Genomic DNA, 15,393 nt, shown 5'->3' with positions numbered 1-15,393 from the left:
TTTTAATGTGTTTGTATCCTCTAAAAACCAGTAGCAGATTTCTCTAGCCTTGTGATTGGCCGCTACAATAGTAACTTTCTTCTATTATTGATTTATTTTATTACTTTCCTCTTTGCCATCGTTTTTACTTCAAATGTTGAAAATGGTGATGCTGCTACCAAAAACAATAACGTCCCAACAATAAAAGGCAATAAATGAAACGTTTAAAATATGAGAAAGTTCATTGCTCAATAGTCAACCGATTGAGAAAGATGATACCTAGTACCCGAATACATATTCAGAAATCAGACCAATACTTTGAACACCACTAGCAACTCCGTGTCAAAATAGGCCACGTCCCATTAAAAATTGAGACGTAGATTGATGATGTATATATATTTATTATATTTATATTTATAAATATGAGACGAGAGTATAAATATGAGACGAGATTATGATGATGTCAATCTTGGCCGTAAAAATTATACAAAAGCTAATTACGTAGTAGCCATTTTGGTGCAAGTCGGTCTTCCTCCTTCGTTCTTATCCACTCTCCCCTACCTCCCTTGTACAAAATATTCTATATATATCTACACTTTATTTTTTCGAAGCTTTCCATATATTTACTTCTCAATGGTAGTCTTATGTTTTCATCTCTTATTCTTGAAGCATACACTTTATGTCTGTAACACCCACCGATAAAAGAAAGTACCCATCGCTCTTGTCTAAATTTTCATATCCTTTTATAGTATAAAGTTCTGAACTTATCTGTTATCTTATCGCAGACGTAAGATCTTTATGAACTCTAGGTGTTTCTTACTTTTGTCATTATGTTGTCGCGATCTTGTTTCAATTTGCTAAATTTTGACCAGTATCCCTACAGTGTTGATCGGGCCAGAATCCCAAGAGTCATGACTTTTCCAGGGATTATATCTGAATTTGATGAGGAGGACTTAGAAGGGAATAATAGTAATGTTGAGGTGGAGAATGAATATGAGAGAAGAATCATTGTTGCCAACCAGTTGCCAGTCAAAGCTTATAGGGATTCTGAAACCAAGAAATGGTGCTTTGAATGGGACAGATATGCGTTGGACACTTTGATTTTGCAGCTCAAAGATGGGTTTTCACCAAATGTAGAGATTATATATGTGGGGTGTTTGAAAGCAGAGGTTGATCCTTCAGAACAAGATGAAGTGGCTCAATTTCTGTTGGACAAGTTTAGGTGTGTGCCCACTTTCTTGCCTTTGGATTTAATAAACAAGTTTTATCATGGTTTTTGCAAGCACTATCTATGGCCTTTGTTTCATTACATGTTGCCTGTTACACCTAGCCATGGAGTCAGGTTTGACAAGTCTATGTGGCAGGCTTATGTCTCAGCAAACAAGATTTTTGCTGATAAGGTTTATGAAGTGATCAATCCAGATGAAGATTATGTATGGATTCAAGATTATCACCTTATGGTCCTGCCTACTTTCTTGAGGAGAAGGTACAATAGAGTAAAGGTTGGGTTTTTTCTTCATAGTCCTTTTCCATCATCTGAAATATACCGAACATTGCCTGTTAGGGAAGAGATTTTAAGGGCTTTATTGAATTGTGATCTTGTAGGCTTCCAGACATTTGATTATGCTAGGCATTTCTTATCATGTTGTAGTCGGATGTTGGGTTTGGACTATCAATCCAAGAGGGGTTACATTGGTCTTGACTATTATGGTAGAACTGTGACCATTAAAATCCTTCCAGTTGGTATTCACATGGGACAACTCCAAAATGTTATGTCACTACCAGACACGGGAAAGAAAGCAAAGGAGTTGAAAGAAAAATATGAGGGGAAAATTGTGATGTTAGGTATTGATGATATGGACATGTTTAAAGGAATTGGTCTAAAGTTTCTGGCAATGGGGAGGCTTCTAGATGAGAACCCTGTCTTGAGGGGTAAAGTGGTATTGGTTCAGATCACCAACCCCCCTAGAAGTAAAGGGAGTGATGTCCAAGAGGTTCAAAAAGAGGTCAACAGAATTGCAAGTGAAATTAATAAAAAATATGGCAAACCGGGGTACAAGCCGATTGTTTGTATCAATGGTCCAGTTTCGACACAAGACAAGATTGCACATTATGCGGTCTCTGAGTGTGTTGTTGTTAATGCTGTTAGAGATGGGATGAACTTGGTGCCTTATGAGTATACGGTCTCTAGGCAGGGCAGCGATAATTTGGATAAGGCCTTGCAGCTAGATGGTCCTACTGCTTCCAGAAAGAGTGTGATTATTGTCTCTGAATTCGTTGGGTGCTCGCCATCTCTTAGTGGTGCAATCCGTGTAAATCCTTGGAATATTGACAGTGTATCTGAGGCTATGGGTTTGGCAGTGACCATGCCAGATCCAGAAAAAGAATTGCGCCACGAGAAGCATTACAAATATGTTTCTTCTCATGATGTGGCATATTGGGCTAGGAGTTTCGATCAGGACCTTCAAAGAGCTTGTGCCGAGCATTATCACAAGAGATGTTGGGGCATTGGTTTTGGTCTTGGCTTCAGGGTTGTTGCCCTCGGTCCTAATTTCAGGAAGCTTTCGGTGGAACACATTGTCTCTGCTTACAACAGGACAAATAGCAGGCTTATCTTGCTTGACTACGATGGTACAATGATGCCCGAGGATAAAGTGAATAAAGCTCCTGGTGAAGAAGTCATCTCAGTTTTGAACAGTTTATGTAGTGATCCAAAGAATGTTGTTTTTATAGTGAGTGGCAGAGGTAAGGATTCTTTGAGTCAGTGGTTATCTCCATGTCCAAGACTCGGGCTATCAGCTGAACATGGTTATTTTACAAGGTATCACATTGTTGCCACTTTGATTTCATTAACAAAGATCAGTTTATTATCTTGTGCTGCCTTTTTCAACTAATTGTTTTAACTCATTGCTGCCTTTTCAATTTTATTGACCAAGATCAGGTTCTTCTTGTGTGTTGCTTTCTTTAACTAATTGTGCTTATTTCGCTTGATTTAATCCCTTTTAAAGGTGGAGTAAGAATTCGGAATGGGAATCACGTCCGATAGCTGCAGACATGGACTGGAAAAGGGTAGCATTGCCTGTTATGGAGCATTATACAGAGGCAACAGATGGTTCGTCAATAGAGCAAAAGGAGAGTGCCCTAGTGTGGCATCATCAAGAAGCCGACCCTGACTTTGGTGCTTGGCAAGCAAAAGAGCTTCTTGATCACTTGGAGAGTGTACTAGCTAATGAACCTGTGGTTGTGAAAAGAGGCCAACACATAGTTGAGGTGAAACCACAGGTATGAGAAAAAAGAATGATGGTTGAATAATATTTCAAACTTGGTAAACATGGATGCTAACCTTTTTAAATGATTTGCAGAATATAAGCAAAGGCATAGTTGTTGAGAGTCTGATGGCGTCAATGAAGAGCAGAGGGATGTCACCAGATTTTGTTTTGTGCATAGGCGATGACAGATCAGACGAAGACATGTTTGAGAGCATTGCAAGTCATGTGTCCAACCATTTTTTGCTTGATAAAGCAGAAGTGTTTGCTTGCACTGTTGGTCAGAAACCAAGTATGGCCAAATTCTATCTTGATGATACAGTTGAAGTTATAAAAATGCTTCAAGGCCTTTCAGCAGCATCAGGGCAACTGCCTAAATTGCCAAATCGGGAAACCTCCGTTGAAGTCGTCACTGCATAGTTAGTCATACAACTTTTGTACAGAAACTACACAAAACTGACAGGTCTGCCCGGAAAAGCCATTAGAAAGTAGTTTGAGGGTAGTTAATCCAAGTTTAGGCTACAAAAAAGTCTCATTTCTTGGCCTTAAGGAATTCCATTATAGATTTTAATTACTTGGTTCATGCTACTCTATGCCATACTTTGGTAGTTTACTTGGTACAGTTATCGGTTCTCAAGGTGCAAGTAAATTTGCATTATGTAGGATATGGGGTCATTTGATCCCTGATCACTTCCCTCTGTGCTTCTCCGCTCGGTGAAGTTCATTTGCTTGTTTACACAGAGATGCTACATTCTGGGAATGACAAATCAAACTAGTACTTGTAGCAACTCAATACTTGAGCTTTAGAGCTTAGACCCCAATATTATCCTAGTCGTGGAATCAGTACAAATGGACATCGTAAAGGCGCATCCTAGCTTAAGGATAAATACACAATGCTATTTCAAGATGTTACCAGTTCTTGGGAACCAACTTTGGGTGCTATTTATTTGTTATTAAATCTGGCTACCACTTTAACTGCTGAAACTGTGATAAGATGGATGGTTTATATTATAAATTACACGTTCAAGATGGACAGAGAAGCTGTTGGAAGAGAAAAAGAATAAGATACACTCTTGTTTGTTTTGGCGTGCTTAGTTTTTCTTCTCTTATCCTTTGTAATTTGTATACATATTATAGCACGAGTCTTAGGATTATGATTAGGTTGAAGATATATAAGTATCCAATGCAGGTAATATATGTAGTATGAATTAGGGTGGTCCTCAGGGGCAGATCCACATGGGTGGAGCGGTGTCATCCGATACCGTTTTGCCGCAAAAAAATATTAAATATTTATACTAATATTTTGTAAAAATGAAGCAATGTATAGTAATAGCTCCACTTCCCGGTAGGGAGTAGTACTTCTTGGTTGTCAGGCTGGCATTTGGACTTGTAAAGGTCGTAAGTTCGAATTTGGACATAGACATTCTATTTTTTTAAATATCTCTGTGCGTACATTTTTGCGTACGCCCTGGTGATCCTATCTTCTTTGAGTTAGGAATGTATAGGTAATATATTTATTTCTGTACTATATATCATAATCACTGAAAAATACTAGAAGAGCTGAAACTCTTTACAAGATAAGGATATATGTGAGTTCCACAAATATTATTGTTTCTTTTCTTGTAATGGTAGAGTGGTTTATATAGTTGTGCATAAGACAAAATTAAAGGGTGACACTAAAAATCAACTTACTATTTTGATAAGTCCTGGAAAGAAAGAAATACAATTTAATCATGTGAAACGAATTTTACGGTCACTTATTAGGCTGATTAACTGTTACAAACAACTTTAGAATTTCCAAATTACATGATTTCTTTTGGTACAGCAAGTTATCCATCAAAAGACCATTGCATTTGTCATCTTCATAGCTTACTGGGATTGGTCAATTTCTTGCCCTTTTTTTTTTTCCTTTTCTCTTGCAAGTCAATTACCCAGTTGACAATTTATACATTGAAAATTTTGAATGAGCCAATCTACCCTAGTTCATTTTTATTTAGATACTAGTTACTTTAGCCCGTGGTGAGTCCAGGCCCAATTCCAAAAGTTAAAGTTTGCAAGAGTATTTGAAATCAAAAGAAATAATTATTTTCTTACTTTAGCCTTCTATTGTATTTTAAAAATATATATTCCTATAAGTTCTTGAAGTCCAACTGAGCCTTAACATGTTAATCTTGTTTGACCTGTCAATTTTTTTTATTTTCTAATTTTTATTTGAGAGAATTTAGCAAGTGAAACGTTAGATGTTCAACTTTTAATTTGGTAATTGATTCTACTAATGAAAAAAATCTAATGATATTTATAGTGTGTTATGGTAAATATAAGTTGATTAGACAATTTGATATAAAAAATGACGGGCCCGATAGGCCAATATAGTGCATGTAAGTTTTTCCAATGGTACTTAAAAGTTTTTAAAATTTCATATTTGAAATTTAACTTTAAATCATTTCGAATTAATTTTTCACTCTAGTTTGATTTTTAAAATTGTCTTGAAATAACCTTTACCCCACAAAAATAGAGGTAAGGTCCGCATACATCTATCTTTTTCAGACTTTACTTTGTGGGATTACACTGATATGTCGTTGATGTTGTACTCCTAATTGTACACTACTTCTCAACTTCCCTCATAAAGAAATATATTTCGGTTCAAGAAAGCTTAAGTTTTTTCTTATTTTCACTAAGTGATCATTTTGATTTATCTATATGTAACTCTAGATAAATGAAAGCTTGCACAAAAACAATCTAACACAATATTTATAATAGGCTGTTAAATGTATCTAATATTCTAATTTCTTTTCTTAAATTTTATTTACCAAGCATTTGCTACTATCACCATATAAAGACTCTTTAGAATTGAAATTACTGAACATCATTGTAAAAGATTTGCAAAATAATTTGTTAATTTGTTTTACAAATTAATGATTTGATCACTTTAAAAAGACACCATGCACCGGTATATAGTATTAAAGCTGTAATGGGCCCCATGATTTTATAGGAGAACTTGAGAGTTTTGTGGTTCCTAGTAAAGAAAAGAAAGTGTGCAAACTTGTTAAGTCGCTTTATGGACTTAAACAAGCACCTAAAAAATATCATGCCAAATTTGACTAAACAATGTTGGCAAGTGAGTTTAAAATCAACGAGTGCGACAAATGTGTTTAAATTAAAAACACTCTAGTTCATGAAGTCATTGTTTGTTTATATGTTGATGACATGTTGATAATGAGCAAAAACATGGCAGATATAAATGCTACTAAGCGCATGTTGGCTAGCAAATTCGATATGAAAGACTTAGGAGTTGTTGATGTGATCTTAGGAATCAGAATTCACAAGACTCCACAAGGTCTAGCATTATCACAATCTCACTACATTGAAAAGGTACTTGACAAGTTCAAGTATTTGAATTTCAAAATTGCCAAGACTCCAATTGACGTGAGTTATGCACTTCAAAAGACTGGACTATGCAAGAGTATTGGAAAGTTTGATGCATATCATGAATTGTACGCGACCAGATATAGCATGTGCTATTAGTAAACTGAGTCGGTTTACAAGTAATCTCAATCACATACATTGGATGAAAATGAAACGAGTTTTGGGGTATCTCAAACATACCCAAAATTACGCTTTGCATTATAACAAATATCCCTCCGTGATCGAGAGATATAGTGATACAAATTGGATCACTGGATCATCTGAAGTTAAATCTACGAGTGGATATTTTTTCACAATTGGGGATGGAGCAATGTCTTGGAAATCATCCAAACAAACGTGCATCGCCCGTTCTACAATGGAATCTGAATTCATAGCTTTAGATAAGGCCGGTGAAGAAGATGAATGGCTCCGAAATTTCTTGAAAGATATTCCATTTTGGCCCAAACCTTTGGCACCTATTTGTATATATTGTGATAGTCAAGCGGCAATAGGCAGGGCAGGGAGCGTTATGTATAATGAAAAATCTCGTCATATATGACGGAGACACAATATCGTTAGACAACTACTCTCTAGTGGTGTTATCACAATTGACTACGTAAAGTCAAGATATAACGTGTCGGATCCACTTACAAAAGGCCTATCTAGAGAGGCAGTTGAAAGATCATCAAAGGGAATTGGGTTAAGGTCTAGGACAAATCATCATGGCGGTAACTCTACCTAGCAGACTGGAGATCCCACGAGCTAGGTTCAAAGAGATCAAACAAAGTTATGAATGACGATTCAACATTGTCAAATAACTCAACCCATTCTCGTGATGAAGACAATGTTCAGAAATCGATGTAAAGCATTAAGGCTTTTTGATGAGTCAACAAAGCTTAAAACTTTTTAATGATTTGCTAAGTCTGGCAGGATATGACCAGATAATGTGTCTTTAGGATTATACGTTTAGAAATCACCTATGTGAGTGTGAAGTGTAAGCCGCTTCAAGGGGAATGAAAGTAAAGGCCCATTCTCTAAGCACTCATGGAACCAGACGGTGTTCATGGTTGAAACGAACACAACCGTGAGAACCATAGATGGTTAAGGATTGATTGTGTGACTTATGTTGTCTAGGTATAAAACAAAGCTCGACGGTTCAAAGATATTAAATCTACCGATTGACCGAGTATATCCGATATAAGTTCACTACGAAAAGTTCAAAGGAAAACCTACTTATCCAGATGCAATTAATTCTTGCATGTAAAACACACATGCGTCCGTGCATTCCTTTATTTTATAGACATTCTCCATTCATGTGGGGAATTGTTGGGATTTTAAGCTTGTGTAGCTTAAAGAGGGTGAATGAATGGAGGAAAAATGAAATATTTGAGTTTCCCTCCTTGACAAAAGGGACATTGTCTCATATTGGAGGAAGAAAAGGCTTTTGATGGGTATATATATAATTGCTCTTCTTCTAGCTCTTAAAAAGTTAAGAAGAAGGCAAGTCTCGCGCTGTCTTCGTCGTCGCTTGCTCGGCTCGGCTTCGGCTTCAGATTGGGATTGGGATTGGGATTGAGATTTGGATTTGGATTTGGATTTGGATTTGGATTTGGTCAAAGATTGATTGATTAATCTTTTTGGACAAAATTTCTTTCAATTATTTAATTAATTGTCTAGGTATACAACAAATCTCGACGGTTCAAAGATATCAAATCTACCGATTGACCGAGTATATTCGATATAAGTTCACTACAGAAAGTTCAAAGGGAAACCTACTAATCCAGATGTAATTAATTCTTGCATGTAAAACACACACGCATCCGTGCATTCTTTTATTTTATAGACATTCCCCATTCATATGGGGGATTGTTGGAATTTTAAGCTTGTGTAGCTTAAAGAGGGTGAATGAGAAATGGAGGAAAAATAAAATATTTGAGTTTCCCTCCTTGGCAAGGGACATTGTCTCATATTGGAGGAAGAAAAGGCTTTTGATGGGTATATATGTATATATATATATATATATATATATATATATAAAATTGCTATTCTTCTAGCTCTTAAAGAGTTAATAAGAAGGCAAGCCTTGTGCCATCGTCGTCGTCGCTCGCTCGGCTCGGCTTCGGCTTCGTTCAAAGATTGATTGATTAATCTTTTTGGACAAAATTTCTTTTAATTATTTAAATAATTAACGAAAAATTCAATCCGGAATAACCCATTAACGAAAAATTCAGGTCTGTTTTCTTTCCCGGATTATTTTTAATCCGTTTTCCCGTAATATTTTTGAATCCTAGAATCTTTCCTTGTAAAATTTTCTGGTCTTCTTCTTCTTCTGCACAAAAATTTCAGTGTGTTTTACAGCCTTCGAGTGAGTCGCTGTTCACCGGCGTTTTTGGTACCAACACTCCTGTGAGTTAATTCTATCCTGGGAGGATATATTCCAGCACCTCAGATACTTGAGGGGAATAATTTCCTTAAGGACACATTGTTATTCAGTGAGCTCGATTTATTCCTATACTGTTTTTTCAAAATTTATTTCATTAAACAAGTGTTACTAAACTTCTATTCAGAAAGTTTAATAGTTTAATTATTTATTATATCAATACATTTTTATAACAATGTTAACCAACGCTGTCTTCTTACGTTGTCCCCAGCAGCCAACAGTTTATTAATGTTTCAAGTCCTTCCCTCTATCGCTCTAAAGTTTCGCTCCCCACTAGGAAAGACTGCTGTTGTAGGGCAGCCATTATAGGGAATATTAGTTCCTTAGAAATTTCAGAAAAGGTGACCTGTTTTTCCTTAGTGGGTCTTCGTTATGAGATAACTGGATGAAAGAATTCCTACTTCAAAATCAGCAACTTTTCTTAAGTTTCATTGGCTTTGATGTTAGTAATATGTGTAATTTGCAATAAAGGGGAATTCTTGATATTAGAAAGGCTTGGGTATTTTTTTTTGGGGGGGCGCCAAGCCGTTTGAGCTATAGTAGAAGAAATTGAAATGCTAGTGGAATTATATAAGGACAAATTTCAAGAATTAGCTAGCACGCTTGTCATAAACGTCAAAGTTCACATTTTTATCTAGTACAACCATTTTTCAAAATGTTTATATATCTTTTACCTACATTTGCTACTTAGCTGACTAAATACCTCAGGATATCTCCAAATTCACAACCTACTGACATTCATGTTACAAATATAAGATTCTATTGTTCCTTGCTTCTTAACTTATAAAGTTCTAAGCTGGAAGAAGATGAACAATTTCAGATGCTTTCATGGAAACATTTTGCTACGATCTTGTTATCATTTATTGGAGTTAAGCACTGCACAAACAAGAAGAGATATACTAGTTTGCTGTAGAACCTATATATGAAGCATAGAATTGCTATGGTACTAATGATAGTGTAGATGACTTTCGAAAAATGTTTCTCTAGCTGATTGGTTTTTGTAATATCATGAATATAAAGTAGATGCAATGAATAACACTGAGATCACCTTTTCTTTTGTTGGTTTATGGAATCACCAGTTTCCATTTCTTGATGGACAACTTGATAAAGGAGCTTTCTATTTCTCAGGCCAAAAGGATGTCTTCAGATCTCTCTCATGATCTGGAACTCTCAAGTTTATCTGCTCTGTGCCCATTCGATGGTCGTTATTGGGGTAAAGTCAAGGAATTGGCTCCATTTTTGAGCGAATACGGCTTAATTCGATTCAGAGTTTTGGTTGAGGTATCTCTGTTGGCAATTTACTCTCCATTTGTGAAAAAGCTGATTTTGATGTTGCATAGGGGAGAAGGGAAGAAAGGATTTGCCTATGCTGTCTCTAATGCCTGAAACAAGTCTTTTCTTTCTTAGGAATTCGGTTCCTAGATTTTAGTTCAATAAGCTAGATTTTAGAAAATTATTTTCAGCTAATACAAAGTGCTTTTGGTTCCAAATGCAGCTTTTTGTGAGTTAATGTTTTGTAGAGCAATGCAATACAAAGTGTTTTTGCAAGAGAAGGAAGATGTAAAGTCTATTTCACACAATCTTGCAAAGAGCACTTACCATAGTTCTAACTAGTATTAGACTCTACTCTGTAAAGCAACACTATTTAAAAAGGTATTCAGAATTTCAGATTCTTTGAAGGGTAATACAGATTTATTGACAACTCAACTGTGAAAGCCCGGTGAACTGAAATTATCTATTAGTTCACGTAGTGGTACCTACAGAATTAATGTTATGTGAAGGTTGGTACTTGTTAATAGAAAGGTGTGATGATGCAGTGGAATGTCATCAATAGTCATGGTAATATATTTTGCTCTATCGTCATGCATAATCTGTGCATTCTATGATGACGGGTCCATAAGTGTATTCCAATTTATTCTAATTGAAGTTGTCTTTTTCTGTTGCTTCTTACCTTTCATCCTTTTCCACATTGGTGGGAAACAGGAAAAGGATATTTTGACGTTTAACTATCTGTTAGATTAAATGGTTGTTGAAGCTTTCCCAAATCCCTCAAATCATTGAATTTCCATGCTTCTCTGAAGGAGCTCAGTCTTTTCTGCAAAACTTGATTGATGAATTTAGCGTGGATGATGCACTGGAAGTTTAGAAAATTGAGAAAGTCACAAATCATGATGTGAAAGCAGTGGAGTACTTCCTGAAACAAAGATGCCAATCACATCCAGAGATAGTCAAGGTATATATAGTTCTCTAGCACGTCTTGCATTACACTATAGTAAATTTCCATGCCATTCAATCAAGTGGGAAAAGAAATTTTTTAAAAAGTACACATAATCTCTCTATCCCTGACCAACACCATGCATTTCTGCTTATTCTTCTTCTTGTCTTATTTTTGTGGTAGGTGCTTGAGTTTTTCCACTTTGCTTGTACATCTGAGGACATCAACAACCTTGCCCATGCACTGATGCTGAAAGAAGCTTTGAGCGAGGTCATCTTGCCCGTCATGGATGAACTAATTGCTGCAATCTGTAGCGTGGCTACAACAAATTCTTCTGTCCCCATGCTTTCTCGCACCCATGGACAGGTAGATTTATGTGTATGATTTCTCATTTGGGTGCATTTGGGAGCAGCTTTACGATAGTGCTTAAGTTTATTTCGGGAATAAAATGTTGTGCTTTCATTTATGAATACCATGGAGTATAGTTTGCTTTGCACAGAGGTTTTTGACAAGTGTAATCTTCAAGAATTGCCTTTCTGCATTGTAGCCTGCTTCACATCACCCACCACACTCGGAAAGGAAATGGCAATTTTTGCTTACCGATTAAATAGGGAAAGGCGAGATATCTCTCAAATTGAGATGCTGGGGAAGTTTGCAGGTGCAGTTGGAAACTATAATGCACGCATGGCTGCATATCCGGAAATAAAGTGGCCCCAAATTGCAGAGGAGCTTGTGATGTCTCTTGGATTGAGATTCAATCCCTACGTTCCACAGGTATGCTATATAGAAAGAGTTTTGTTGATTCATCAAAGAAGCAGCCATGTTAGGTTACACATGGTTCTTTGTGCACTGCTGCTTGGTTCCAAAATTTTAGCTGATGTATTGTTCATTCACTAGGAAGCGAGAGGCTATTATTTCCGGTGAAAAATATGTGCACGTTTATCATTCTGAACGAAGGCATGCATTAATGTTTTCAATTCAATAGAGTTTGATAACATCTGAATAAAAATCCTTGAAGTGCAGATTGAGACTCACGACTACATGGCAAAAAAATTTCATTCAATTATCCAGTTCAACAGCATTTTGGTTGATTTTAATAGAGATGTTTGGGGATATATATCTCTGGGTTACTTCAAACAGGTGAATGCCCACATATCTTTTGATATTGTTTTTTGTTCTCTTACTTGATGAAGGAATTTACGTTCTCCTATCTTAAGCAGATAACTAAAGCTGGGGAAATTGGGTCTTCAACAATGCCCCACAAAGTTAACCCCATTGATTTTGAAAATAGTGAAGGCAGTCTCGGAGTAGCTAATGGAGACCTATCCCATCTAAGCACTAAGCTACCTATTTCACGCTGGCAGGTATATTTTCTCCTCTCGCTCTATCTGTATCACCTTTCTCCATAATTCTGCTTTATAATTCTAGCTTCTCCTTATTCGTTTGGTATCACATGTACTTGGGATTAAGCAGATTTGATGGTGTCGTCGTTTTCTATAAGAGGTAGATTCAGCTAGAGAAATACAATTGTTTTTTTCTGTGTTTGTGGGTTCTATTGCTGTTGCTGCCTCTATGATTGCTTCTTGTGTCTCATATTCTTATTTCTTGGTGTGTTTACTATTTGCAGCGGGACTTAACAGATTCAACTGTTCTGAGAAATATGGGAGTAGGGCTAGGACATTCTCTTCTTGCTTACGAAAGTGCATTGCAAGGAATTGCAAAGCTTCAGGTGAAAAGTGCAACTTAAAATGCTAATTTATTCTCTGATAACTGTACAAAAAGTCTAAAACAAAAATTAAAAAAAAGAAAAGATTTTGCATCTAAACTTCTGCCTGCAACTGGATTTATCTAGCAATCATGGTGTTACAGAGCTCATTTGCTGACATGCAGAATCTGGCATCAGCCCCCTCTTTTTTCTTCCTATGCATTTATTAGAAAGATCAGCATAGACATTTTCACTTATTAGTAAACACATACACCTTCTGGATTGCTTCCTTCCCCTTCTCCATTCTGTGGTTCGAAGGTGTCTGGGAGGAAGGGGGATGTGCTGTTGTTATTGGCGATCATTGATCTATATATGGATTTGGGTAGCCAAGTGCTATTAATTGTATTGACTGTTTTGTCACTGATGTTGAATGAATATTGGGATGCATTTCTTGGAGACATTAATATAGTTTCCAGATTCACAAGTTATTACTTAGTTTTAAATTGATTACATTTTCTTATGCATGACTAACTTATTCAGTTTTACTATAGGTTAATGAAGCTGCCCTGGCTTATGACTTAAATAACTCATGGGAGGTCCTTGCTGAACCAATACAAACAGTATGTAACTTAATTTCTTCTTCTTTTTTTTTGGATGAAGTCCTTCTGTTTTATCATCACATGTTAGCACGAGTCATTCTGAAAGGTATGTCAGTTATATCAAGATTCCTGAGTTAATACTCCAAAAAAGATTCCAGAATAAGATTCCCTATATGGTAGGTGTGTTTTTTGCGCTCTAGCAATTCACAGAAAGAATGCGTCTTTAGGCATAATAGATATTTTTAATTATTCTTCTTTTTGCCATGATCATAATTCACTGTGTATAAAACTAATCCCCTGCCCCAAAAGCTCTCTATTTTTCATTGAACCCCTCCAAAAAAATCTGAACTTGTAAAACTTGAAGAACCTTATTAAGTTTACTTTGTTCATTTATGCTTGGTCTTTTAGGTGATGCGCAGGTATGGTGTGCCAGAGCCTTATGAGAAACTGAAGGAATTAACCCGAGGGAGAGCAGTGACCAAAGAAAGCATTAGAGAGTTCATAGAAAAGTTGGACATACCAATTGATGCAAAGACAACTCTCTTGAACTTGACACCTCATACTTACATTGGAGTAGCTGCTGATTTGGCAAAGAACATAAACAAAGCGATAAATATGGTTAACAGGTCTAGGATCGTCTGAAATATAAGTCGGATACTTCTGTAGTAATTTTTTTTGATTTGCTTGGAATGTCCAATTGAAGCATATGAATGAGCAGATGTGGTATTATGTTGGATGTCATAGAGATATGCAAATCAGCACAACTTTTTGTCAATCGTGGGAGGTTATCAATCTGGATATGAGAATGCATCATACTCTTGAAAATCGAACTGGATCGGTAACTAATTCTTTACATTAATACGAATTATCTGTTCTACTATTTGACTCCCAATCTATGTTATTTGAGCATGTGAAAGGGACTGTCTATATCAGATTGTGATTTAGGTTTTGATGCAGAGTTTCTAGTGTAAAGAATTTTGGGATGCTAGATGGAAGAAATGTCGAAAGACCGGTGATGTATTGTTTATATTACATGCAAGTGATCCTGGCTATTTGCTTCCGTTGTCAGCACAACACGTGAGACTTGTCTTAGGAACGACACTTTCAATTCTTTACCTCGTGGCGATTGCTCCATAAACTCAATAAATTGAAGTATGAAATAGTATTATTCTGAACCTAGAGGAAACAATTAGCTTGTTCCTTTATCTTGACTTCTCGAGCTAACAAGAACAGAAGTGTCTGAAGAATTCTTCCCAAGGAGTAAGGACTGCCCAAAAGTAAATAAGGTGCGTGATGGATCAGGTTTTGGATTGTAGTGTTTTACAAAGTTAAATGATTGGGTTAGATTGTTTCTGGAAAACCAAAATATTTTGGTAGTGGCGGGCATAGTTTGAACCCGAAATCCAAACCAAAATCAATTTTTTTTTGGATTTGGATTATCGGATTACGGATTGGATTTCGGATTTAATTTTTAAAATTTTTGAATTCCAGATTGGATCATGGATTTGATACTTTAAATTTTTAGATATCCGAAAATCCAATTTTTTTATATTTTATAGTAATCCATTATTCATGTGTCAATAGTAACAAGTCCAATGCCCTGCTCATTAGACATAATCTCATTTATTCAATATTAATTACTAAGTTACTATCAGAATACTTTTTATTTGGACATGATTTGACTATTGCTACTTCTTATCGGCCTTATTAAGTCTTTGTTATATTTCCTTGATAATGATTTTATTGGATGATTGCCGTGAGAATAAGGAACGTTTTAGGAAATT

At 36.1% G+C, this 15,393-nt stretch overlaps 1 protein-coding gene and 1 pseudogene across 1 annotated transcript; both read left to right on the top strand.

Moving 5' to 3' along the window:
* The first annotated feature begins 476 nt into the window (after positions 1 to 476).
* On the top strand, positions 477 to 3,828 carry LOC104108067 (probable alpha,alpha-trehalose-phosphate synthase [UDP-forming] 11). The gene is made up of 3 exons (XM_009617032.4): positions 477 to 2,800; positions 2,988 to 3,261; positions 3,342 to 3,828. Exons 1-3 carry the CDS (start codon positions 810 to 812, stop codon positions 3,663 to 3,665), a joined length of 2,589 nt encoding a protein of 862 aa, XP_009615327.1. The 5' UTR covers positions 477 to 809; the 3' UTR covers positions 3,666 to 3,828.
* A 5,524-nt stretch (positions 3,829 to 9,352) lies between these two features.
* Positions 9,353 to 14,471, top strand: LOC104113238 (uncharacterized; annotated as a pseudogene).
* The last annotated feature ends 922 nt before the right edge of the window (positions 14,472 to 15,393 follow it).

This window comes from Nicotiana tomentosiformis, chromosome 6 (assembly GCF_000390325.3).
Source record: "Nicotiana tomentosiformis chromosome 6, ASM39032v3, whole genome shotgun sequence".
In the NCBI taxonomy this organism is placed as follows: domain Eukaryota; kingdom Viridiplantae; phylum Streptophyta; class Magnoliopsida; order Solanales; family Solanaceae; genus Nicotiana; species Nicotiana tomentosiformis.
The sequence above is the reverse complement of the archived record's forward strand: the minus strand, read 5'-3'. Positions and strand labels throughout refer to the sequence as shown.

Coding starts and splice junctions, on each gene's coding strand:
- LOC104108067 (XM_009617032.4), top strand. CDS start 810: ATGTTGTCGCGATCTTGTTTCAATTTGCTAAATTTTGACCAGTATCCC. Junction 2,801..2,987: donor GAACATGGTTATTTTACAAG/GTATCACATTGT, acceptor TCCCTTTTAAAG/GTGGAGTAAGAATTCGGAAT. Junction 3,262..3,341: donor TAGTTGAGGTGAAACCACAG/GTATGAGAAAAA, acceptor AATGATTTGCAG/AATATAAGCAAAGGCATAGT.